At 40.6% G+C, this 26,270-nt stretch overlaps 1 protein-coding gene across 2 annotated transcripts in view; it reads left to right on the forward strand.

Moving 5' to 3' along the window:
- Positions 1–9,132: 9,132 nt before the first annotated feature.
- The window catches only part of ARFGEF1 (ADP ribosylation factor guanine nucleotide exchange factor 1), a 95,422-nt gene continuing 78,284 nt past the window's right edge, over positions 9,133–26,270 (forward strand). The window contains exon 1 of one of the 2 annotated variants that reach the window (XM_030502897.2): positions 9,133–10,494. In XM_030502897.2, the coding sequence (XP_030358757.1) occupies positions 10,371–10,494 (124 nt within the window). In that variant the 5' untranslated portion in view covers positions 9,133–10,370. The remainder of the gene's footprint in view (positions 10,495–26,270) is intronic. The other variant, XM_030502905.1, reaches the window with a different exon arrangement.

Below are 26,270 nucleotides of genomic sequence, written 5' to 3' on the forward strand. Positions count from 1 at the left end.
ATTTGCCTAATAGAAAGTAATGTGCACATAATCAGCAAACTGTCTGCATGTATTTCCATCATGTAACTTCAACTGAAATTCAGGCAGACCTAATTTCTTCAGCTGCCGTAAGTGAAGCCTGGTGTCTTTCAGGTGCTGTGGACCATGAATGCTTCTCCACTTCTGCCCCTCTCTCTCATGTCTCTTTTAATCCTGCTAGTTATTTTTGTAACTCTACATTCACATTTCATTTCTCGTCCTTGCAGTTTGCTGGAGAGACAGCCAAAAATGTAAGAGCCCCGTAAATAACAATTAGCTGTATGGCTTTGAGTTAGCTGCTTGATACATTCTTTTTCTTCTTTTTTCCTGGACAGATTTTTTACAAGTTAAACAAATGCTACTATACAGCATACAGAAAATACCAAAGACACACCACATACCAGTACATGAATAATCAAGCAATGTAGAGTATTTAAAATCTATCAATTATAGGGTAGTTCCAAATCTGTCACCAAAAATAGCAAATTTCAGGGTTGGTGAGACCCTGTGGATTTTGCCCCAGCAGCTGCTGACTGCCTGCCAGCTGCCTGCTGAATCCATACATGATGCCCCTTTCAGCAGTCAGTTTCTTCTGTAAATTATCTCCTCTTCCTGCTTCTAGCAGGCATTATATGATATTTAAAGGCTACTGAGTTTAAAGTGCTCCCTGAATTTGAAGTGAAAACGTTATCTTCTTTTTATAACAATCTATAAGAACTTTGCGTTTGATGTAAATGATCAGTAATTGAGACTAGTAAACAAATATACAAAGTAAGCTATAGCCTCTTCAACTTCCTGCTCCAGAAACCAATCTTGTTCTTATAAAACCCGACACCTTCATTAAAAAGAAAATCTGCTCTGAGCTTTTTATGAGCAAGAAAATCAAAATGCAGTCGTAGCTTTATGGTAAAACATTTATTAGAATTGTCTGCGTGAACTAAATGCTTTCTAGTAAGTGACATAGTAAAAATAACCTCAGAATTTATGCATAGAAATAGTGACTACAGATTTCTGCGTTTTGTGATTTTATTTTTTTTAATAAACGAATGTTTGCAATTATTGCAACAAGATTTAGGTTTGCAAATACACCAGAATGTTTTAATATTATATTTCACATGGTGACAACATTTACCAAACGTGCACAAATACGCAAAGCCTGCTTATAGCACATTTCTGTTATGGCTCGGATTTTTAAAACAGAGCACAGTCAGATTCCATAGAGGGCTCACACCCATTTTGAAGGACACAACCTCATTCTTATATGGTACACTGTGGATTGAAAGTCAATTTGGATTTTAATCTTCTATCTTTGATCCAGCACTACAGTGAAAAGAAGTGAAACCATGAATTTAAGCCCTCACAAACTTAGGAAAAATTCTGGTGAGGTCTCACATTTTGTGACATGAATGCCTGAAATTGCTATTTTTAAATGATAGGTGATTGTCTGCCCTCCTTTACATGTTTCTTCATGGACTATTGTGCCTTAAGATTAAGGAAGCTATCTTGCAGCTGCAGAAATTCATGTTGCCTGTATTGAGTGTTCTGGTTTCTAAGTATCCAGATATGGGTTGACTTCATCCATGTGAGAGAGGTACTGCCAGCATGCCTCATTTTGAAAAAACATGCCATATTGTTTCCTTATGACATCTGTGTTCATGCCATTTGCACGATAATATCCCACGTATTATTTCTGTTCTAAAATGGTGAGCAAAGGAGAAGCAATGTGCTGACAAGAGTTTAGTTCAGGAAAAGTTAAGGAAGAACATCCATGTTAAGAACAAACGAATGAACAGAAGTGGTTTGTCAAGTGAGCAGTTTAAGGATGACACCTGCAGCTATCCAGAGGTGTGACCCTCATCTCATGCATACTCGAGTAGACCAATTCAAGTTCCACTGCCATAACCTGCTATTAAACTCATGTAAGTAAGCTCTTATTGCAGAATTTATCTAGTCCCAGTGTGAGCCAAGGAAGCAAGTTTGGTCCAAGCACATATAAAACACCATAAAAATTATTGTTAGTGTTGACTTGTATTGTCATGTATCTATTATAAGGTGCCTGCGCAAAGCCTTCTCCTTATAGACTCTTTGTTTAAGCAAGGGTTGTGGTACTGATAAGCACAACTTACCTCAAATCAAATTTGTCAGGAACTGAGAAGAGAAGCAGTCCCAAAAATCCATAATGGCTCTATAGATTTGGAGGAACTTGGCCCTGTAGAATTATCTGCTGCATGTCTCACAAACTGTGATAAATGAGATTTTACCAGCCAAACAACATTTGTTTGTTTGGCCTTCTCAGCTTCAAACAGTTATAAATTGCACCTCAGCAGTTCCACCAATAGCACAGCAATACTTTCTGATAGCCACTCTCCCTACTCCTGTATGAGGAGATCTACAATTATAAAGTTTTTATCAAGAAACAGCACACAATACACACTTTCAGGTATCAAAACTAAACACTCCAGGTCTAGCCTGGATCAAACCCAGACAACTGCAGCTTTGAATGTCACAAGAAACCATCTATTGTATATGCTGTGAACCAGTCAGTCCAGTTCTTAATGACCGGATTGCACATCAGCTCTGACATTTGTCTTGAAACTAGAAACATCTTGGAAGTCTAACCAAAACTGTTGTAAGTATTTCAAAATGTCTTGTAAAGATACCTGAGTGAATACACATCTAGTAAATAATGAGTTAACTGGGATACTGGAATGAATCACTACAGTGCTTCTTTAATGTTTTTCTTCTAGGCAAGAATACCCGTAACTCCCATTCAATTTTATCTTTCTAGTTATTCATATTCAAAATCTTTCCTGCCACAAAGCCCAGTTTATAATGTATAGGCTGAAATATCTGTTATTGCATTTTTGACAGGAAAATACCCATTGCAGTTGCTGGAGGAAACAATCAGGCAGATTCAAAGATCATTTCATGGCAGTAAAAAGTGGTTATTGCTCCAGTCTTATTGCTTCTCACCTTAATTCACATGACTTTTATGACCTTTCTGTCTAAGCTTTTCAACACGGATATTAAAATACTTGGAAACCATCCTTGTTATTCATTTGACTTACCCTGCCCAGAGATTAAAGGGATATTTTTCTCTAGCTGAATTCCATTCAGCTTTTCTCAGTCCCTTTTTATTTTCAACCCGTCCTTTGTTATTATCAGTTTATTGAATGAGATCTGCATAAACCTTTGAAAATGCACAAGTTCTAAAGTGATATGCTGAATTCACCTCAGATCAAGGGGCAGAGAGTCATTCAGCATATAAAAATTAGGTTAAAACTAATGCTTCATGCTCCCGATATCTGGGCTGTTTAATGCCTCATCTGTAAAACAACTCAGCATGCATTACACTGGTTGTGCCACATCGGTTACAAAGACCTGCAGGAGTCTGAAGCTAGGATATAAAAGTAGGACAGTTATAATTTTCAATAAATTTGTTACTTTTCTAATTTGTAACAAGTCAGAATAATCCCATTTTTAAAACCGACACTGGACATTAAGAATTTGGGATAACTATACACTATGGAAGTCCTTCCTATTACAGGTGTTTGGGGAGATAACTAATTAACCAGGCTCACACCCACAGAGTAATCTAGGAAAGCGTAATGGTAGGGACAGCACCTCCCAAGAAATAGGAAAGTCAGGTTGTGGCTCCCTACTTTCAATAGTTTCTCCTTAAATTCCAATAACAGTTCCTTAGCAATTTCATCTGCTGCAGCTGGATAGGAGAAGCAATAAATCAGTGGATCTTAGTGCTGCCTTTGCCATACATCCTCCATACATCTTCTTCTGCAGTGAAGGGCTCTTGGGAAATTGCCAGAACTTTGTATTCTTGGTATTCAGACTCAGAAATGTTTGCCATTATGAAGGAGCCACTACACTGGCTTGGGTTTACCTTTACATTTGCATAGCCTCACATACAACAATAACCATACAGTAGGTTCCAGGTTCAGGGTGAAGATGTGCTATTCATTTCCATGTTCCCCAAAAGAAACTCTATCTTTTCTCTAACAGGGTATAGAAAATCACCTTCTCAGACAGTTAATGGCTAATACATCTACAATCAGTCCTCAAGTTCAAAAAATTACTAAAGAAACTTTTAAAAAAGCCCTATATAACCTTTTCTAAAAAAAAATATATTTCCTTCTGTGTTTAAGATGGATACTTGTATTCCTTCTTCATTCACAATATTAGGGAATGGCATGCTGACTGAGGCCCATGGAATCTGGGAACTGAATTATTGCTCTATAAGCAGGAGCAAAATGCTGAAGAAAGAACTTGAAAATTCCTGTAGGTAAGCTAGAATAAAATGTATTCCCACAGAAAAAATCCTAGCAAAACAGGATCACATTCTAGCACATGCAGCAGTGTAACTGCACATAAGTGCAAGCTACAGCCAGCAACATTTGATGTCCAGTTTCCAGCCACAATTCAAAACTTTATTCCACCAACTACAAAGAGGTGGTTTTTTTTCTTCACCGCTATCTGACATTTTTCCTGCAGCTGCCACCAACTGACAAATATAATGCTTTACTAGGACGATGTATCCTCACTTAACTGCACTATTGAGAATGTATTTCAATACAGCAAGTGCCTGTACATTTTAGCTTTAAGGAATAAATTTGTCACCTTGCAAGAGCTTCCTCACAGTGCTGCATGTTTATTTCGTTATTGGTCACTCCAAGGTGTCATATGCTTTTGTACAAATGTTTGAAACCAACCTAGGAATTACCTACTGATTAATATTCCCTGAGCTAATAAATATTTGCTTTTTGTTCTTTCAGTGCAGCAGCCGGATATACTGCAGCCAGTTTTAACCTCTTGTAACACTAACTCTACAAACTATGAACTCTTCATTTCAGCTCCTGAATTTATTTTTAAAAAACCAAACCAAACCAAAACCCAAAAACTAAACCTCTTAAAATATTCAAGTACATATTGTGAGTGTATCTCTTAGAATTCGGTTGACAGATTGTGATCCCTTGCATAATGGATACAGTGGATATTTTGAATTATGCTTCACTTTTTTTACAAGGGTGGCAGGCCTTTGGCTCCACAAAGAGATGCCTTCTTTGTACCTTAGTATTACATGAGCAAGAACCACCATCAGACCAGTTAAATGTTATGTATGCAGTAAGAGACTTCGAAACTTCTTCACCAAGGTGCCTGCAGATGTAGAACATAATTACTGCTTCTCTCCTGTTCCAGGTACCCATCTGCCAGATCCATTTGGACCCTGATCCATCAGGCACTGATTATCTGCATCTGGTACATGACAACAGAATGGGAACAAATGTGAAATACTATACTGCAGCTAAAGAAAGTGACAAGTAAGCCACCACAATTAAAGAATCATATACACTGGCACTAATACACTGGTCCGATCTATTGACCCATCCATCCATTCTATATATGGGGTCACATGGAGAGACAGGGCTGAGTGGTTTTTTGCACAGTGGAAATACTAAAAAGAATTTGTATTAATAGTAGTAATTTAAACAGTAGTTTAAGTTGGCATAAACTGGTAATGTTGCCAAAAAGTGCAAGCCTGCCCTCCTCTTGCCCATTTTCTTGTTCCTGTCCTTGTGTTATTCCCTCCTTTGAGCTACACAAGTATTTGTGAGGTTGTCTGATGAATCAGGATATGGAATATACCTGGATTAAAAATCTTCTGTTTCTTGTCAGGTTAATTTCAACCTAATTAAATTCTGAATATAATTCAGACATAATTCACCACATGACAATGTAAATACTTATGCTGACCAAGGAAGCAAGAAACATATAGATAGGAGCAGTAAGAAGGATTGCTTCTTTTAGTAGTGGTTCTGTCTTATTCTAGCTTAAAGTGATCACAATCTAACCACTACTGTACTGTTTCAAAGCTCATCAACATGATTTATGAAGACAGTGCCATTATGAGCAGTAGACCAGCCCTTCTCATCACCCTGAGCACATTTCCCCATTCCCTTTCTTGGGTAAGAGTTACTGAATATGCAGGCAAGTCTGATCAATTCACTGATCCCACTGAAAACTTTCTTGTGAGGCTGATTTGGCTAGACTTCTGGGCTAGAACTGACTGACTGCCAATTGCACAACCGCACCAACACAAGAAACGGGGTGAGCACCACAACAACCCCATGCAACACTACAGGCTTGGGGAAGAGTGGCTGGAAAACTGCTCAGCGGAAAAGGACCTGGGCATGCTGATCGATGGCCGCTGAACATGAGCCATCAGTGTGTCCAGGCACCCAAGAAGGCCAACAGCATTCTGGACTGTATCAGTCCTGTTGGCCAGGACTAGGGAAGTGATTGTCCTCCTGTACTCGGTACTGGTGAGGCCGCACCGTGAATACTGCGTTCAGTTCTGGGCCCCTCACTACAAGAAAGATTCTGAGTTGCTGGAGCGTATCCAGAGAAGGGTAATGAAGCTGGTGAAGGGTCTGGAGAAGAAGTTCTATGACAAGCAGCTGAGGCAACTGGGGTTGTTTAGCCTGGAGAAAAGGAGGCTGAGGGGAGACCTTTTTGCTCTCTACTCTCCGCCAAAATATCAAGCAATTGGATGAGAGCAATGGCCTCAATGGGGAGGTTTAGAATGGGTATTAGGAAAAAATTCTTCATCAAAAGGGTTGTCAATCATTGGAACAGGCTGCCCAGGTTAAATCATCCCCTGAGACATGTAGAGGTGGCACTTAAGGACATGGTGGACTTGGCAGTGCTAGGTTAATGGTTGGACTCAATGATCTTAAGGGTCTTTTCCAACTTAAATGATTCTATGACTCTACCTTTAGTTATAAACCCACGTAATACAGAAATATTCTGAGTCTTCACCCTTTCTTTCTTGTGGGTTGTCTTAGTCTCCTTTAATTAGAGATAAACCCCTAGCTTTTGAAGTAATCAGCAAAGAGCTTTAGCTCTTTGTTACTTATGGTCTGTAGTCTCTGTAATCTGCCCACAAAATGTTTACTCAAAGTCCATTAAATTCTCATAATTGACCAAACATTATTTTAATACATGGCTTCCCTAGTAAATAAAGCTGTCATAACAACTGGCTCTATTCAAAGCACTGGGACCCAGCACACAAACTGAAAACCACGCATACCTTGGCCCTAAATGAGGACACTGGATGGTCTTTTTATCTCCAGTGCTTATATCATAGTTCCCTGTAATTTCCATCCTTACTGATTCAGCGTTTGGCAGGAAACTGGATGTCAGCCTGCTGGACAGATGATTTACAGTAAGATCTTCCCATGCAATTTCAGAAGCAGTCCTTCAGTAACATACAGGCTGTACGCTGCCGCAGTGTTTAGGCAGCAGTTGCCTTGTGACTAGCATGTAGATGCTGAGTACCAGCTCTGCCAAGCTATAAATTGAGTGAACAGAGCAGCAGCTGTTTGAACCTGAGAACAGAAACTGAAGATTCAAACCACATGAAAAAAAAACCCAAAACCCAAAAACCAACCAACAAACAAAAAACCCCAAAACCCATCAAACCAAGAAGTTTATGTCTATTCATATTAAAGCAGAAATAAAAGACATGGAACCAAGTGTCTTTTTGACAGGTCTTTTCCTCCAGTAGCTTGATGTTTCAGCCGCAATTCTATATGCTCAACTAAAACATATTTTACGTGTAAAATCATCTTGTGTACAGCATATGAAAATAGACATTAATATGAACAGAACAGGTAACTGCAGTGCTCAGTGGTCTTTACATACAGATATCCATTGTCTTCATGATATTGCAAGTCCATTTCTGCCAAATGGACTGTGAAAATCAATAGCAAACTCTGTTTGCTAAATAACACTTGCAAGCCCTAACTTGGCTAAGGAAATTTGGACTCAGGTGGTCTGTACGAAACTACCAGTAAGAACCCTGTGGAAATTCTTGCTCTTGCCATGCGGTCACTTGTGGGCAGGTCTGAAACACCTAAGTCATTTCGACAACAGAATTTCTGAATAAACCAACCCAATCTGAATATGGTCATTTAAAAAACCTTGTGTGGTTTTTTTTTTTTTCCTCAGGAATCAATGTTCTTGGTGATGTGACTTCTAACTCTCTCACAAAGCTGTGATAAGGCTAAAATCAGGCATACCCTCTCAGTATTTTTCATATTATCAGTTGGGTAATAAAATAGCCTGTGGGTTCTGACAGTGATTAGAAAAAGCCCCTGGTGCAGATCAAGTCATTTCAGCAAAACGAGTGTTTTGTTCTATCCGTCAGGCCTGGCATTCACCTATAGCTTTAGCAGAATTCGCCATGCCAGGTTATTCCTTAAAAAGTCCAAATATAGTTACCTGTAAAGCAACAAATCATTTTGGCACAGATCATTTTTCATCATGTAAATTGGTTAAAACAATACTGAGCAGCATTAGCTGCCTCTTCATCTGGGATCCCTCTACCTTTATGAATTCAGATACAACCATAGCACTGCAGACAAACAGAGGTGCTCAAATAAACTATTCAGTCAAGAACACAAGCCTGCTTGCAAGGCCATAGCATGGTGGCATGACAGCCTGGTCCAGCTCTCTCAAATTCTCCATGAAGAAGAGATCAGGCTTAACTTCGGAAGGCTGTTGTCCCAACTGATGCAGAAGGACCAGAGGAACACAGAACAGACAGGAAAAGTTAACTGGGGGTAACGTCCTTCCCACGTGCTGGCTCTTTGGCCTTTGAGCGGAGATGGCCCCTGGTCTCCACAACCATCTCTGCTTTCTGCACACTGATGCTACAGCTTTGTCTCACTCTGCCTGAAAGACACATCTAGAAATTCAGTCCTTTTTTTTCCAGATTATTTTTAATTAATATTTTATACTATCAGGTAAAATTTTTCTATAAGGGACCTGGCTTCAGTTAGTCTCATATTCTACTTTAAAATACTGTTATATCACCACTGAGTGCAAAAACTTACTCTATCATGTTTTTGCTGCTGACCAGTTAGGCAGGACCCACCTCACTGCTTTTCTTGGCCCTGATCAAAGCAAGAGGAAATTACTCCTTAGCACTCTGGGAACGGCCAAAGAATGCAAGCGAAGGAAAAAAAAAACACTATCAATTTTACAAAGAAATAAATCTTAATTTAACAAAATAACACTGAAGTCACTGTTTGGTTGTAAAATGAAGGTGCAATTCTTTATTGTTTTTTAGTGCTTTGTACTCCTAGTGCATGTACAACGGGGAAGAAGAGCGGAATGACTGTATCTTAGAGGCAGAGAACGAAGGCGATGGGAGGAGGGCACCACGAGAACTCACGGAGAAGCGTCCATCCAGCGCCCAAGAGCGACGGGCAGCAATGATGAGGACACGCGGCTCCAGAAGCACCGAACGCGCAGTTCCCGCGCGGCGGAGGCCGGGCCGCACCGGAACGCACCGGTGAAGGGCTGCGGGAGCGTCCCCGGGAAGGAGCGCGGGGAGCCCGGTCACGTCCTGCACCCTAACCCGCTCCTTCCTCCCTCGGCACTCTCATTACAAGAGCTGCTCACCCCTCGCTCCTCCCGTCAGGCGGAGCCCCGGGGGCTTTTCGTCAGGGGAGACCGCAGCCAGGGGAAGGACGGCAGATCCTCTGTGAGGGAGCCTCTTGCCCTACCCCCGGCGGAGCCCCCCCTCAGGGGCAGGTGACACTTCCCATGGGAGCCTTCGTCTTCTTCCTCCTCCTCCCCCCCCCCCCTCCTCCTCCCCCCCCCCCCTCCTCCTCCTAGCGCTAGTGGCCCGGAAGGGAAGCCCTGCCCCTCCTCCTTCAACCCGTTTCCAGGTGGCAGCAGCCATCTCCGTACCTCCCTCTTCGCCGCCTCCCGCGGGTCTACTCCACCTGTAGCGCGCCCGCGGGGCGGGCAGAAGGCGAGCGCTCCCCCGCCTGCCCGCTTCCCTCCGCCCGGCTGGGGCACAGCCGCCGCTTCCTCCCGCTCCGCAGCCGTGCGGCTGCGGCCCTGACGTCGTTTCCTTCCAACATGGCGAGGGCAGGTTGTTGCTGCTGCCGCTGCCGCCGCCGCCGCTACTACCGGTGCTAATGGAGGCGGGTGCGGGCCGGGGGCGGCTCAGGGACTGAGCGCGTCGCGGGCGCCGTCCGCGATCCCACGCAGCGGGGGGAGGGGGGGGGTAAGGAAAGAGAAGGCTTCGTCCTCCCTCAGCCGCGGGGGTTGGCTGTCGCCGCCGCCCGGGCCCACCCCAGCCGCCCCGCGGGGGGAGCCGCCGACGGGGCATCGGGACGCCGCGGCTCTACCTCTGAGGGAGCCCTTCCCCCACGCTTGGCTCGGCCTGCCCCGGCCCCTCGCAGCCCTCCCCCGGCGGGAGCGGCCGGTGCCCCGCTTTCCATTCCCCACCCCACCCCTCCTCCTCTCCCGGCTCGATCGCGCCCATGTATGAAGGGAAGAAGACGAAAAACATGTTCCTGACCCGGGCCCTGGAAAAGATCCTGGCCGACAAGGAGGTGAAGAAGGCGCATCACTCCCAGCTGCGCAAAGCCTGCGAGGTGGCCCTAGGTGAGGCGCAGCCCGCGGCGAGAGGGAAAGGCCGGCGGCCGGGGTGCGCTCCGGGCCCCCCCTTCCCTTATTGCCTGGTGTGTGTGTGTTGCGAGGGGGAAGGGAGGGAGGGGGGGAACAGAGGCGCTTTGGAGCCTCTCTGGGGAGATGAGGCAGAGTGGGCTGGGGGGAGGTGGTGCTGCGGGCTGAGCCGTGGCACGGGTTTGGGGATCGAGCGGAGGATCTGGTTAGTTGTGTGAGAGACTCGGGGCGGGTGCGCGGAGGGGCTGCGGCCTCTCGACTTGCTGCGGAGCCCTCTGGCAGTGCCCGTGCCCCTGGGCCGAGGGGAGAGCGTCGCCCTTCGTCGAGCGCGGCCCTTCCGCGCACCGGCCCTTGCTGACAGCGGCTGCGAGGGCGCTGCGGCGCCCGGCGGGCTCTCGCCTCCTCCTCGCCGCTCGCAGGATGAATAGGCAGAGACGAAGAGCTGAGCTGAGCTGAGCTGACCTGGAAGCAGACGGCCGGCGGGGAGGGAGCAGGTGACAGGCAGCGGTAAGGGAGGAGGGACGAGGGTGTTGGACAGCGAGAAACAATGACACCAGGCCACGTCTAGAGCTGGTGGCCCTTCGCGGCCGGGACGCTGGCCTCTGAGGAGGAGGGCTAGAGAGGGAGAGGGTGGTCCCGGAGGTGTGCGAGGGAGAGCCTTAGCCGTGTGGTTACTGGTGGAGAAACAGCTGATGGGGAAGGGGGCTTCCCTCAGCCAGAGCTGGTGCAGGCACGGAAAACGTGGGAGTGTTTGTGTGCCTCGGGCTGAAGAGGGGCGTTAGGTTTGTAGTACAGCTGTATCAACACCACCTCTTCGAGAAGCGCCAGGGAAATGCGGGGCTGGATAGTACAAAGCATATATACACATTCAATAACAGGCAGCATGAAAGGAGAACTTGGGCTTTAAAATTCTGGTATGATGAGTACAGGCAGGGTTTGAACCTATGTGGCAAATAATGACGTATTTACTGAAAGATTTCCGGAGAAAGGCCTTTATTTAAATAATACATAAGTGCGTTATGCCCCTCCCATTCTTGTGTAATTGTTTCTGGGTTTAGAGATAATTATCTTGATTTTGTACAGTAATAATGTCTGTTTAAATGATTGTTTGAAGAGATACTATTAAACTGAAACTTCCTTGTTTTAAAAATGAATATAAGTAATTTCAAGCTGTTTTTTGTCATTCTATTCATTTGTCTTTTACAATACTTCCCCCCCCAACATTCCTTTTCTTATTTTCTTTGTTTGTGAAAGACCCTGACAAATGGCCATAGTTCAAATATTTATTTCTTAATAATTTTAAAAGATTGGGAAGAGTTTGTGTTGTTTGGTTTTGTTGGTTTGGTTTTTTTTTTTTTTTCTTTTTTAACATTTCTCATCAGTAGAACTGTTAATAATAATCTTATGATTTGGGCAGATAGGATTAGACTGATAACTCTTTGGCCTTTCTGTTGGCTTTAGACTGCATATTCAAGCTAGAAATAAAACAGAGAAATGTTTTCTTTTTATTAAACTGAATTTATATCCAGCCTGTATGTCATTCATAGAATTAGACACTGGTATGAATCTTGTGTTTGTGCTGTACTTTTACTTCGGTAGTTTGATCTGTCTTAAATATCACCCAGATGCCTCCAACCATGGCTCCACTGTATTACACTGATTATAAAGCAAACCATCTAGACTGTAGAGTCTGCGTCTTTTATCTTGTAAACCAGTTTGTGCAAGGGGACCCCCAAGCACACATCCCAGTGATTTCTGTGCTACAGCTTCATTTGAAACCTTCTCCTGTGGATCTGATTGTGTGATTGGAGCTTAAACAGGAAAACGATACGGTGTGTGGGTATAAAAGCCAGTGAGGCAGGAAAAAAGAAATACAAGATTGTGTGTGTTAGCTAATGTATATAGAAGGGCTTCATGAACTTGAAAAATATCAGACATTAAGTTAATTACCATAGACTCTTACTGACATAATTTTTTTAGCTTGTGGCACAATGAAATATAGTTGATGATTGTAAATGTAGTATGGTCCATTGTCTGGTTTTGTATGTCACAGACTCCTAATTCAGATACTCTATTTTTGAATAGAGTACTGCTTATGTCTAACTATAAAAAGCTTTTCATAATAAAGTAAGCATCCTCCATATTTAACATGTGGGGCCACTGGGTGTTAAAGCTGAGCTGTGATTTTTGTGGCAGAATTGGAAATAGGATGCACGTGTTGTGCTCTCTTCACGTAGCTCTTCATCTGTTGGAGAGTACTCTTCAACTGGATGCTCCTTTGCCACCTGAAGCAAGGAGTGCAGACTTCTTATTCCTGAGAAATTGCTTTATTTTAGAAAGCAACAACATTATTGATGAAACATTAGAAAAATAGTAATTTAGAGTTAAGTTCAATCTGGAGTTAATCCTGCGAAGTCTAGTGTTGAGGTTTTATTGGGTTTTTAAAAGTGGTTGTTAAATAAAACATAGCTTTTAAAAATCCTAGCAATAACTGCAAATCCTCAAATCAACATCATGGGGTTTTTTAAGTCTGAATATTTAATTCATTAGCCTTCACTGAAATAATCTGGTGTAATACCAACCTCTGCCATTAAGATCTTTCTTCCAAATGCATGAATGTAGTAAAATGTTGGTTACTATTACTATATCAAATGTTATAACTAGTAGTTGTGACTACCAGACTTTTTTTGTTTGTTTGTTTTTTGGAATGTTTTCAATTTATTTTTTTTTTCCTAAATCCATGATTACATTGTTTTACATTGTTTGTATAAGATGAGCTGCTATTGAAGTATTTCAGAAACAAACAAGCAATGACCACAAATATGGTATTCCTGTATAAGAGGCAAACAATTTAAAATTCTGCCTTTTAGATTGAGGTTGACAAGCAGTATTTTAAGAATCTTTAAGAATATTCCTTTGTCATTTAAAATCCGTATATGTTTTCTGATAAACCTGTTCTGTTGCATTCCGTTAAGATTATACTTCATCTATTTTTGATTTGTGAGTTCTGAGGTAGAAAAACCCTGTAACATTCCTGGTGTATGTTACTGTGGTAGTCTGATCTCTGAACAGGTGTTAAGATGAGGTCCTTCTAGTATAACCATTTTTCTGGGCTATTAGAAGATAAGAAAGCAAAATCTTAATTAAATATGGCAGCTTGAATTATAGATGTTTGGGGTTTTTAACAGGGATGAAATTAAGCCTGATATTCGCATCTGTATGTAAGGATGCACCAGGTTGTGTCTGGATTAATATGGAACAATTGACTCCCAAATTTAATGTATTTTTTCACTTAACATTGTCCTTTCTGAAAGACATTCTATGTAAGAAATACAATGTTTTTTTTTCTCTAATTGCCTAACGAAATACAGCTAATTTAAAACTTCATATTGTATATTTGCATAGCAGCTACTCTTAATCTATGTAAGGAATGAGTTTATCTTGAAAATTGGCCATGTGCAGAGGGCGTCGGGCAGCAAGCTGGCTGACAGCAGGATTAGATTTAGAGGTTCCCTTCCTAGTCAGTTCTCTGCACTGCTGTTTCTGTATTGGTTTTCAGCCATGTTACAGTCTAGGAAGCTTTACAGTAAACATACTGCATTATGCAGAGTCCAAAAAAGTTATTGGTGGTGGGGAGGGAATTCCTCAGCTGAATGTAATGTTTTTAATAGGCTGAACAAAACTGGTTAGTGCTTTGTGTCAGAATCTGGGGTGTGGATTTGTCTGTGGAAAAGTGGTTTATAGAAGGACCAAGCTGAGCAAACCAGAATTCCCTGCTTGTATTAAAGGCTGCTAGTTCAGTTGCAAATCAGGAGCCAAGCAACTGTCCTGTAAAACTCCAAATCGCGAATGATGTAAAATGATACAGATATGTACCTAGTATGTACTTTAAAGAAAAGTGTGCATGTGCTGCTTGGAATTCTGGAAGTGCTGTCTGGAGAGGGTTGAAACTTAGTTTTAAAAGGTTCTTCAGTGCTCCTTGGATTGTTTAGTCTGTCATGCAAAGATCCTGCTGGATGATGTAGGTCTCATGCAATGTGAAAGTAATAGTTCAGTTTGTGCTGACATTAAATGCATGTGTAGGATGATGAAGCAGCAGGATATAATTAAGCACTGAATCTTTTGCTGAAAACGGGTAACGTTTGGAGTAGAACTCACCTCAGAGGTGGGAAGATTCATCTATACCTACACAGTTTTGTAAATGGCCTGGGAAAATCTCACCTGCATACGTTTTTCTCTCTTTTTACCCTTCCTGGTCTCATGTCCTTTGCATATGTAGATAATCACATTCTATTATCAGAGTAAGTTAGGTTAATAGTCAATGCAGAAATGCATGTACATGTTGCAAATGTTGGGTGTATTGAAAAAAACTCCTAAGCTAGCAGAAAGTTAAAAATGCATTTTGAAGACAATTATCTTGTTACTCTTCTGGAATTAATTTTACCGGGCAAGTGTTGGATGACCTAAATTTCTGTTTGTATTTTGGATAATGCTGTTCTCAGTAGCCTACCTTCCACCTTTCATCAAAATTAGTTGTTCTTTTTTAGAAGCCAAAGCCCAGGATTTTTGGAGCTGACTACAAAGAGATCGGTGTTGTACCATTGTCTGTGGTCTCCATGTGCTATAGGCATTTATTTTCATAATATTCAAGTCACTGTTGTCCACAGAGAATGTATTTTCTGGTTGTAATTGTTCTTCTGAAACACTTATTTTGAATTAAGCAAGCAGGATAAATGGAGATTTCTTTGCTAGTACAAACCAAGATGTATATTAAAAATATATATATATGCCTAAAAGGTGCCTCTGCCTTTCCCCCCTCTTGCTTGTTTTGCTAAGCTTGGGCTTTAACTAGCAGGGTTTCTGTGTGGTTAAGGTCTTACCTACTTTTGCAAAGATTTAAAGCTTTTTTGGTAACAGTAATATATCGTTGGCCCCATAAACTGCTTTCCAGATTGCCTTCTGCATTTGAGGTGTAAAGTGCCATTTATGTTGAATTTAAGAGAAGTCCATAGTGGGAATTTTTATTGTTTTAAATGTAATCAGTTCTTGTCTGTGAAGAATGGCAGTGCTGACAAGCTTTAATCTCCCTTGAGAAAGGGGATGATTGGCAGGGTACATGTAAAAACACTTTTGTAGAAAAAAAGGTGGATGGTATTTGAGTTAGAAAAATGTTAATGGAGTTAATAGAGAATGAGTACCAAATATTTGCTTTTTGTCATGGAAGTTAAAAAAAATGGTGCAACTTTGACTTTATCCTGAAATACATCCTTAGTTAAAGCCTTTGATATTTTGAAAGTTTTAACATTGATTTTCAGTATCTTTTAAAATCTGATCTTGAAAGGCTTCAGCACATCTTTGTGACACAGGGCAGCTTTTAGATACCTCTGTTCTGCTGTGTACTTTGGAGCACTAATTGGAATGTTGAAGCATAAAATGAAAACTTGTTGCCTTGTAAGAAGGCTGCATCTATTTCTTATGATGAAATATTTTTACTGTTTTGTGGGGTTTTGTTCTAGTTGGATCTTTTTCTGTACCCTCTTCCAGTATATTATTCCTGCGATTGTCATCTTTTCCTCTGTTCCATTGGTTTGTGTCCCCAGTTAATTGCAGTTTCATATTTTCAGGGTGACAACAGTATCCATTGTTGTGCGTCGTCTTAGATTACAATTGGAAAAAAAAATTAGCTTGGCTGTTGATGTTAGATGTCCATTCCAGACCTTTTCTAGAGTCCTTCAGAGAGTAATTGGCATTGAGCTAAGATGTTGTTAAATGCACTGACTTGTTTAGCTGTCAGGAAGGATTGTCACATGGGTGTTTATGGAGAGAAGCATCAGCCAGTAGAGGTCTAGTCGGTCTCTCTTCCTCGTTCTTGGCAAAACTCCTAGCCAAAATCCTGGACTCTCAAAAGAACTAAATGAGGAAGCCTTGTCTTCTTTTGGCGCACCTACCTGTCAGGTTTGGGTTTTTCATTGGCGTTGATACTTTTATCAAGGTCCTGATTAGTTAGTACTTTAAAGTAAACAAATTCTGCCAGGAGCCTTGGAAGCCAGACCAGCAAACTTGTGCATGAAACTCATTCAATTCTGCAACAGTCACTCAGTGACTCTGATAGGCTGGGAAAGGGAGTTTCATGTCTTCTGCAAGTCAGAGAGCTTTTATGTGTGATGTGTAAATTGGTGGTTTGCCAGAAGAAAGTATTTTTGTCTGGGAATGACAGCTACTGTCAGTGGAGCCTCAGAGGCTGAAGTGACTTGGGAAACACAATCCTCAGATTTGGAGGAAGGAGGAAGGTGTCAAGGAAATAGGATTGAGTAAGAAGTTTGATAATTTTTATGAGGAGGCAGAGTTCTATTGTGTGTGTCTGAAAGCCAAGAATATGTGATCTAGCTGTGCTAATCAGGTGGATGCAGACCAAGAAGTACTCAGTGTGTAGCTGGCAGTTATTTTCATGTCCTTGAGTAAAGAGTAGAAGAAACTGTAGGTTACTGTTAGGCAAACCAAACCTTTAATAAATATCACCTACATACAAAAAGTCTCCAAACAACCAGGGAAAAATAAAAAATACTTCTGTGGCATTTTATAGAAAGAGAATATTGTGCAAGAAAAATTGAACAAATGGTAGCTGGTTTTGTTTATAGGAAAAATACCTAGTATCAGAATGTAAAAGTAGGGGGAAAAAAAAACCCCAAAACCCGAATGAAAAAACCCCCCCAAAACAGCCTATATGTTTTATAGGTATCTTAATGGAATGCAGGGGAGTGTTAAATACAAGTATCTATTCTGAGGGATACTTCCCACTTTGAATACAAAAGTAGAAGAGCTGCTAAAAATAGGCCTCTCAAGTCCCAAAAGTTTGAAATACTTGGCAGAATTCCCTTATTGATTTCTAATCAATCTTAGGACACTGAGAAAGTTCTGAAGGACTGGAAGACGTCAGCTGCTGTGCCAACATTGTTGCAAGGATGAATAGGTTGACCTAGGTGATTACTAATGTATTGGCCTAATGTTGATCCCAAGCAAGGTAGTGGAGTAGCTTGGTACGTGATGTGAGAATAAAAATGCCAGACAGCAGGGATTTGAGAAGGATTAAAAAATGAGTGCCCTCTACCAGCTTAAGTGTTTGGGATGGATTATAAGACATTATCTCCACATTTTAGTTTTCTGTAACTCCTGTGTTCTTCAATTCTTAATTTACACGATTAAAAGTAAAAACTGCCAAACTGGTAGGAAAAGGCTTGGTAAAATTTCATTTGAATTGATAAATGTTTACTTTTTTGTTATGATTTTTCTGTCCATTTGCTTCTTTCCACTGTCGCCATTGTCTTAGGTTTTAGGTTGGAGATTTTGTTTGGGTTTGTTTTGGGGGTTCTGAGTTTGATTTTGTTTAACGGTTTTCTTTAATTTGAAGTTCTACGTTTTAGTTTTCAGTGTGGATGTATTAGTTGAAGAGACTTCAGCTGGAAAGCAGGAGCTCTTAGAAGAACTTGAAGTCTTGAGGAAACTGAGCTCTTAGTATGATGTTTTAATCAAGGGGAGCTTTGAAGCTTGGGTAGGGAATGTGGAGGTTATACTACCAGATACAACTTTTAGAGTAACAGTTTCCGCTGGTTTCAGCATTACCAGTTAGACATGTTTGAAGAGTCATACAAATTAGAGAATGAAAGAAATAGTGCAAGAATCAAGATGAAGTGTTGCTTCTGTTTAGAACACAGGTAGGAAAACAGTGGGTTGGTTTTATTCTCTGATGCTGCAAGTCTTTGTATCACTCATTCTTTTCAAAAAATGTGTTTTAATTCAGGGAACAGTTGTTTCAGAGATGTGTTGCATCTGGGTGTGCTTTTCAGGAGTTTGTAAAAGGCAGTCACACTGGATCCTTCCTCTTAAATTGTAAAAAAGATTATTCTGTTGGAAATTCGTTTTCTTTAATAAAAAAGTCATACTTGGTTTTATGGGAATTGTAAATGCAACTGTGTGTTTATACCAAAGGTTGCGTATTTAGTGTGTTGTGGAAGTGCTGTTTGTGAGTGTGGGAAACCCAAAAATGGCAACTAGAGCTTTCGTTTTGCGAGGGAATTTCTCTTCCTCCACTTTGGTCACCTGCCCACTGATTTTTTTCGCCTCTTCAGGAAAGATAAATCACCAAAACTTCCCGAACTGAGTGATCATTGCTGCATTCTGGTGGTGGTTATTTTCTGAAGGGGCTACTTGTAGCTTTTCTCTAAGCTGTGATGAAATGTACTCATGCTAGTGAAGGATCTCAAAGCAGTAATGTATTGGTTGTAACATTTGTTTAGATTCACAGAATGTCTTTCTGCTCCGTTGTTTTGACACCCCCACCCCCATATTTTTTGAGCTTAAACAAAGAACAATATTTCAGTAGCATGTTGGGTAGATTTTAAAATAAAAAGACAAACCCAACCCCAAAAAGGAGATTTACACTTGACCACTGTAGTGGACCATAGCCCCTGTCTACTTTGATAAACTCACATGGCTGCCTGTTTCTGTTTTTTTGCAGGTGTGCTGTTCTTGCTCTGTTCTAGTATCATTTAATTATTCTGCTAAACAGGTTTCATTCTAATTGTATTAGCTACCTAGCTGTTTTGTCATGCTTGGGTGGGTTTCTTTGTCTTTTGTCTCAGCTTTATGGAGTTGTATGTACACTCTTAACAGTTTAAGTAAGTTTTACCAAAACCAAGAGAGTCTTTTATTAAGACATACAGGGCATGATTGCCCCTCCCTCCTCCCAGTGTTTCTGGTACTCTGTGTATTGTGTGCTAATGTGGTAATAGATTACATGGTTATTGATGTTATGCTATTTTATACTTGGTTTTGTTCAAGTGGGTAATGTCTGCTGTCCAGTGCTCTTCAATCTTTTTTTCATGTCATGTATTTCTTCTATAAGAAAAAAAAAAAAAAAGTATATTTTTAAGATAATTGAAAGTAGCTACCCTTGAGATAAATGGGTTTATTTAAGCCTTCTTTTTTGTCTGCTCTTAAACACAGAGGGAGATAGGTTTAAAAAAGATGATCCATTAATAATACAAATTCTGCACTCACTCTGTTTATCACTTGCTGTTCTAATAACAGATTTTGTAATGTTATACCTTCTTTTCATTTAGAAATAAAAGTGTAATTAAGTTTGTAAATATTTAATGTCAAGATTTAAGTCAATTCTGGATACAGGGGTGCTTTAACACTTGGTAGTTTTACTTGACATAAGTGTGGGACTCTTGAGCATCAGTTTACATTGCAGTTGTCATGAATGTTTGAATGACCAGTGTGCTTCAACACTGCAATGTGCAGCTTTGCAGTTTGAGAGAAACTGGGGACAAGATATTCCTGGACTTTCAAATTGAGGTAAAATTATTAAATAGTAACTTGTACTACAGGATTCAGCTCTCCAGTTGAATAGTACGAGGTATACTTACAAAGTTTCAAATATATAAATTAAATATAAGTAGTGTGGCAGTGGTTTGATTTCTTTGGTAGCTTTCCATCATATTATAATTTTAAAACTATGCTACAAATTATGTACAAAACTGTGCTTCCAGTGGAGATAATAAGCATAAACTAATTGGAATGCCTTTTCAAATGAAGATGTTTTTTGCAAAGGCATGGTTCTGTTGTGTGTAAAACTAACATACCTGTGCATGCCTGACAAGCAACCTTGTGGGTTATTTCAGTGTGTATAAATGTCTGGGTGGTACTATTGCATGGACCGAGTGTGCAGCAGCTGGTATAAAATCACTGGGTTTTTTTCTGCAACTTAGGAAAGCTGGAAAATGCAGAGTCTTAACTCAGCTTGCTTCATTTGGCTAATGGACTGTGACATCTGCAAGAATGCTGTACTGGATCTTGTGCAGTGTATGGGAAAGTGGATAGGAATTAATTAACCTCTGTTTTCATTATCCTGAAATGGAAAGAGGGGTTTTTAACTGCTGTAAGTAAAATCGCTAGAATAGGACAGCTGCATTTGCATAAAAGTTTGAAAGCTGGATAAAGACTGCCTAAGTGCCTGAGAAGTATGATTAAAATTTTCTTCACCTGCAGTGAAATGAGACACTTAGATGCTTTCCACTTGTGATTTAAGACATGACACTTTATTTTGTGTGATTATGTGTGCATAATTATGCATATAAATAGATCTCAAATGCTTAGAAACTTTGCTGTAAAGAGAAACAATTTTGGAGACAAAAACTATATCGAACACTGGGGGAGATAGACTGATGGCTAGTCATGTTTGGAAGAGCTTTAGATTTGTCGTAGATACAGAAAGAGAGAAGAGTAAAGTTTGACCTCCATCCCTGAGTCTTACATTGTATTATAAAGCTTGAAATAAAATTCTGTGTTCAAATTATTAACACTGTCTTTTACATTGAGGGAAAAGCAACACTTGGACCATTCTTTCCTTGATGGCCTTCTTTTCACATGAAAGCAGAAGCTGCTGTCTGTCGTCTTGGTTGTTCTTCAGGCCTTTCAGTGATGAACTTAAAGCAGGTGATATGGCACCAAGACATTTCTTACCTCTACCTTTGGATGATTTTGTTTTATGCTTCTGTGTAGGAGTTCACTTTAATAACATCCCCCACCTCCCCCTCCCAACCAGAATTCCCCCTTCCCCCTGCCCAAAGCTGCTCTCTGAAACTGAACCAGAGGGAGAGCTGTGCTAGAATGAAATTCTCTCACCAGAGAAATGGAGACAGGAAAAGTTAGCTGGGGATAATGTCCCTCCCATGTGCTGGCTGTCTGTCCTCCAGGGTCAGAGATGGCCCCTGTTTCCACAACCATTTCTTGTTTTCTGCTCACTGATGCTACATCCTTGGCCTACTCTGCATGAAAGGCACATCTAGAAATTCAGTCCTTTCATTTCCAGATTAATTTTTAATTTAAATTCAGGTAAAATTTTTCTAAGAGAAGGTTTTTAATTTATTTTTTTTTAAAGAACAATAAAGTGTAATTTTGAGGACTTTTACAGACAGGATTAAAGAGTCTTTTATTATTTATTGCCAGTATCTATAAAACATACATACACTGTACCAGTGGCAGGTGCTGTACATAGCTTGTACCTGTGGCAGTACATGCACTACTGATTCATAACTCTAACTTACGTAAAAGATTTCTACCTCCACAGAGGTCAAAATGGCCAAATTAGTTTTATATACCCGTGACTGAATAATTTCTACAAAGCCTTGAATAGCACAGATTAGATGTAGTCTAATAGATGCCTGATGAGCACTGACTGGTGGTGTTTGCATTTCATTAGAAATAGATTGCCTAGAAATAGCCACAGAGTTATGTGCTGGCTTCTGAAATACGAAGAATCCATTATTTTGGTAACAAGTAGTTAAAAAGACCAAGTATCCTTTTATAACAGAGAAAGTTATTTTGAAAGTTCTTTTGATTGTGTAGTTTATAGCAGCATTTGTTTCATCACATGTCCTAAAATGCTCTTAAAGAAAAGGTAGGAGGGATACAATCTCTCTGTGCAGTAGAAAGTGTAAATAGTTACTGTTAAATAAAAATTTTATATATGTAAACCATTTGTGTAGTCAGTGCAAGTACACTTTTTCGTAATAGTTTATTATGAACTGTGGGTCCAGTAAATATCTAACTGAATACCTTAATTGTCTTGTTCTTCACAGCTTTGGTAAGCAATGGTAGAAGAAGCACTTCCTTAAAATACAGTGTTCAACATGGGTGAAGTTACCAATCCTGTGTTGTGGTGACTTACTTTAAGTAGTCTTCCAAGTGGGAACCTTCTGATCAGCATTTGAGAAAAGAAAAAGTAGTTGTCATATGAGTAGTTGTCTTAACTGACAACTGAACTTTCAGTTTATTATTTCTATGTAAATAAAAGATAGGAAATGGAAAATAAGTCTTACTAATAATCCAGTACATATGTATTGTACTGAAGTTGGTCACACTAGATCTTTCAAAGTACTGTAATACTCATATTCTTATATCTTGTGTTCATTTAAACATCCGGTCTGAGCTGCTTCCTATATCAGAATCTAATGAAGAAATCAGGACTTTCAGTAACTGATCAGTAACAGTGTGATCCCTCTGAAAGCTTAGTTTGGAAGATCTCAGATCAGGACTTCTGGTTTAAAGTTTGAGCTTTCTATTACACATACAAATTTTTGTTTGAAAATTACGAAGTTGATATGCTTGTAACCTTTTGGAGGGCGTACCATAGACAGAAAAAAAAATAATTAAGCCCATACTACTGCTAGGCAGGTTTTTTTTTTCCTCTGTCAAATGTAGCTTGATAGATTTTATAGACAAATCTTTAAATTGTAGTCTTCTGGCTATCTCACTGTATCTGGAAAACATGATGATTTTCTTATGATTCAGAGCTACAGCAAAAGGGTAGTGGCATAATGCCTTTTTAATTAGAAGGTTACCAGTAGAATAATTCATGTATAGACTTACATGTGACCTTTAAAGTTTTAGTGCTTGAAATGGGTAAGAATCTTGCAGTCATGTGTTTTGCGTATTGTTTTTTCATCCCTACTTGCAGATTGCTTTTGAAGTTACTGTGGTAAGCAGGCTACTTAATGGGAGTATGTTTGAGTGGGGCTTTTTCCCATTTCTCATGAGCTAATAAGGATCTTATGTCTGAAATAAAGCTTTGTCATTTCCAACTTGTACATTATCTTTTAAACTACACATTTCCAAAAAGATGAAGTCAGATATCTACAGCAGAGATGGAGGTTAAAAATAAAATGTAGATTTTCCCATATCACAAAGAGATCCTTTAATTTGATTCTGGCTGTTCTTAGAACTTCACACTGCACAAGAGCTTATTGTCCTAGTTGTATCTAGTCTTTGACAATTCACAACACTGACTGCTTGACAGAAAAGTATATGAAACCTTCTCAGAGACATTGAAAATTTGATAGCAAATGATTGCCCCTGTCACGAGGATGATAATCAGAGCGTGAAGGTTCCCTTTTTGCAGTGTGTGGGAAGTGTTGCTACCTACATAATTCGATCAGTTTTAACTCTGGATTTTCTTTTTCTAAAAAAAACCAAAACAAGCCACCTAGCAGTCAAAATAAACACCTACATTCAGATAAATATGCTCACGTGCCTGACTTAGAATAATCATCATTATATGCCAGCATTTATTTTATTCCAGGAGTCTCTATGTATATCACCTACTTTAATACACTGTATGTTTGTGTTCATTGAGGGGGCAACAGATGTGTAATAGCTTTTCTTAACTTGAATAAACTGTGAAACTTTAGAGACTTCGCTGTATGTCATAGTAGTTTGTAGTAGCTGGTTATACTCTAAAAAGTATGGACTAAGGATGCATTGCCATTGCTATGCATGTGTGCTTATTCCTGAAAAAAAAAAAAAAATTCTAAGAAAAAATAAGACTGTTTGAAGGATTGTGTTACATGACAAAATATTACTGAAAAGGTGGGCTGTGTGAAAAGTGGACATGTAGCTTTGTTCATGCTGCCAAATGATCCAGAAACAAGACTGAGAAACATAATGATGGTCTTGTTCTGCAGCAGCAGTCTGTCCTTGCCAGAATAAATACAAAGCATTAGTAAATCGTTTATTTCAGTCTTCAGTTGTCACCAACCAAGCAGATGAGCAAGTAGAACGTAGTAGAAAATGAGACGTCTGAAGAAATAGTTTCATCAGTAGGTAACTATGTCAAAAACAAATGTATGCTTGCTTATATATGCATGACAGAAGTCTTCAAAAATGGTCAGCTGAAATACCAGCGGTTTTAAAATGAGGATGCTGTCTTAACAGGCCAGGAATGAGGAGTCTGTGGAAAAGTTCTAATTCCATAGCACTAATCACATTGGTACGAATGTTTAATTTGCTGTACTGTACAGAAAGCTTAGTCATGTTAGGTAGATAAATCAACTGCATTGACAAGTAACAATTAAGATGTATTGAGCAGCTCTTGAGTCCTTCTCAAGCACTGTCCAGGAACTGACTTAAGATGTAACAACTGAAGAGCTGGTCTGTAATAATAAGCATTCTCATCATTACATGCTCAAACATATGCTCAAATTCAGTTTCACAGTAGTTGTGAAAAAGACTCACTAAAGCACGTATTTTTTTTATTTTAAAGAGTAATATAGGATTGAGGGCACTTTGAAGGGAGCAAGGTGCTTAGAGCTAACATGGTGATTCTTTGTCATGTATTTTGTTAACAGAGGAAGTGTATACCAGCTATCCACAAAAGCCCCTGATAAAGTTAGTATGAACAAGTAGCAAAGAAGAAAACACACCCATAATCTGTATGGCTCGTAAATTATAGTGGTATCACACAAGCATTTGGGGAATATAAAGATACTGAAGGAGACCAAAATACGTTATTTTCTTTGTTTATAGAAACAGAGGAAATTTCCTATAGTGGAATTGCAAGGAATGAGTCAGGAAGAAAAATCCCGATTTGAAGTTTAAACCAGCGTTCCTTACTGGGAACTTACTGGGATTAGGAGTTTTTAAAGGACCTCTAATCTGAAATTACAGAATCATAGAATCATAGAATCGTAAGGGTTGGAAAGGACCTTAAGATCATCTAGTTCCAACCCCCCTGCCATGGGCAGGGACACCTTGCCCTAAACCACGTGGCTCAAGGCTCTGTCCAACCTGGCCTTGAACACCGCCAGGGATGGAGCATCCACAACCTCCCTGGGCAACCCATTCCAGTGCTTCACCACCCTCACTGTAAAGAACTTCTTCCTTATATCTAATCTAAACTTCCTCTGTTTAAGTTTGAACCCATTACCCCTTGTCCTACCACTACAGTCCCTAAGGAAGAGTCCCTCCCCAGCATCCTTATAGACCCCCTTCAGATACTGGACGGCTGCTATGAGGTCTCCACGCAGCCTTCTCTTCTCCAGGCTGAACAGCCCCAACTCTCTCAGCCTGTCTTCATATGGGAGGTGCTCCAGCCCTCTTATCATCCTCGTGGCGCTCCTCTGGACTCGCTCCAACAGCTCCATGTCCTTTTTATGTTGAGGACACCAGAACTGTACGCAGTACTCCAAGTGGGGTGTCACAAGAGCAGAGGGGCAGGATCACCTCCTTCGACCTGCTGGTCACGCTTCTTTTGATGCAGCCCAGGATGCGGTTGGCTTTCTGGGCTGCAAGTGCACACTGCCGGCTCATGTTAAGCTTCTCGTCAACCAACACCCCCAAGTCCTTCTCTGCAGGGCTGCTCTGAATCTCTTCTCTGCCCAGCCTGTAGCAGTGCCTGGGGTTGCCCCGACCCAGGTGTGGGACCTTGCACTTGGCTTGGTTAAACTTCATAAGGTTGGCATCGGCCCACCTCACAAGCGTGTCAAGGTCCCTCTGGATGGCATCCCTTCCCTCCAGCGTATCAACCGAACCACACAGCTTGGTGTCGTCGGCAAACTTGCTGAGGGCGCACTCAATCCCACTGTCCATGTCGCTGACAAAGATGTTGAACAGGACCGGTCCCAACACCGATCCCTGAGGGACACCACTCGTTACAGGTTTCCAACTGGACATCGAGCCATTTACCACAACTCTTTGACAATGTTTAATAGAGAATGAAGTTTTAATATTACGTGGATTGCTAACAAAGGGATGGGAGGTACTAAATGTGAGCAGTGTCAGTCTACAAAGTGCCAAGTGTATAAGGGATGGAGAAAATCTTGAGAACTTCAGCATGCCAAGTCTGAACTGTAGCACAGAATAAACCTGGTAGAGAACAGAGCGGATGTGTGTGCTGTAGTGAGGAAGAATCGGCACAG

Source organism: Strigops habroptila, chromosome 1, assembly GCF_004027225.2.
Source record: "Strigops habroptila isolate Jane chromosome 1, bStrHab1.2.pri, whole genome shotgun sequence".
Classification (NCBI taxonomy): domain Eukaryota; kingdom Metazoa; phylum Chordata; class Aves; order Psittaciformes; family Psittacidae; genus Strigops; species Strigops habroptila.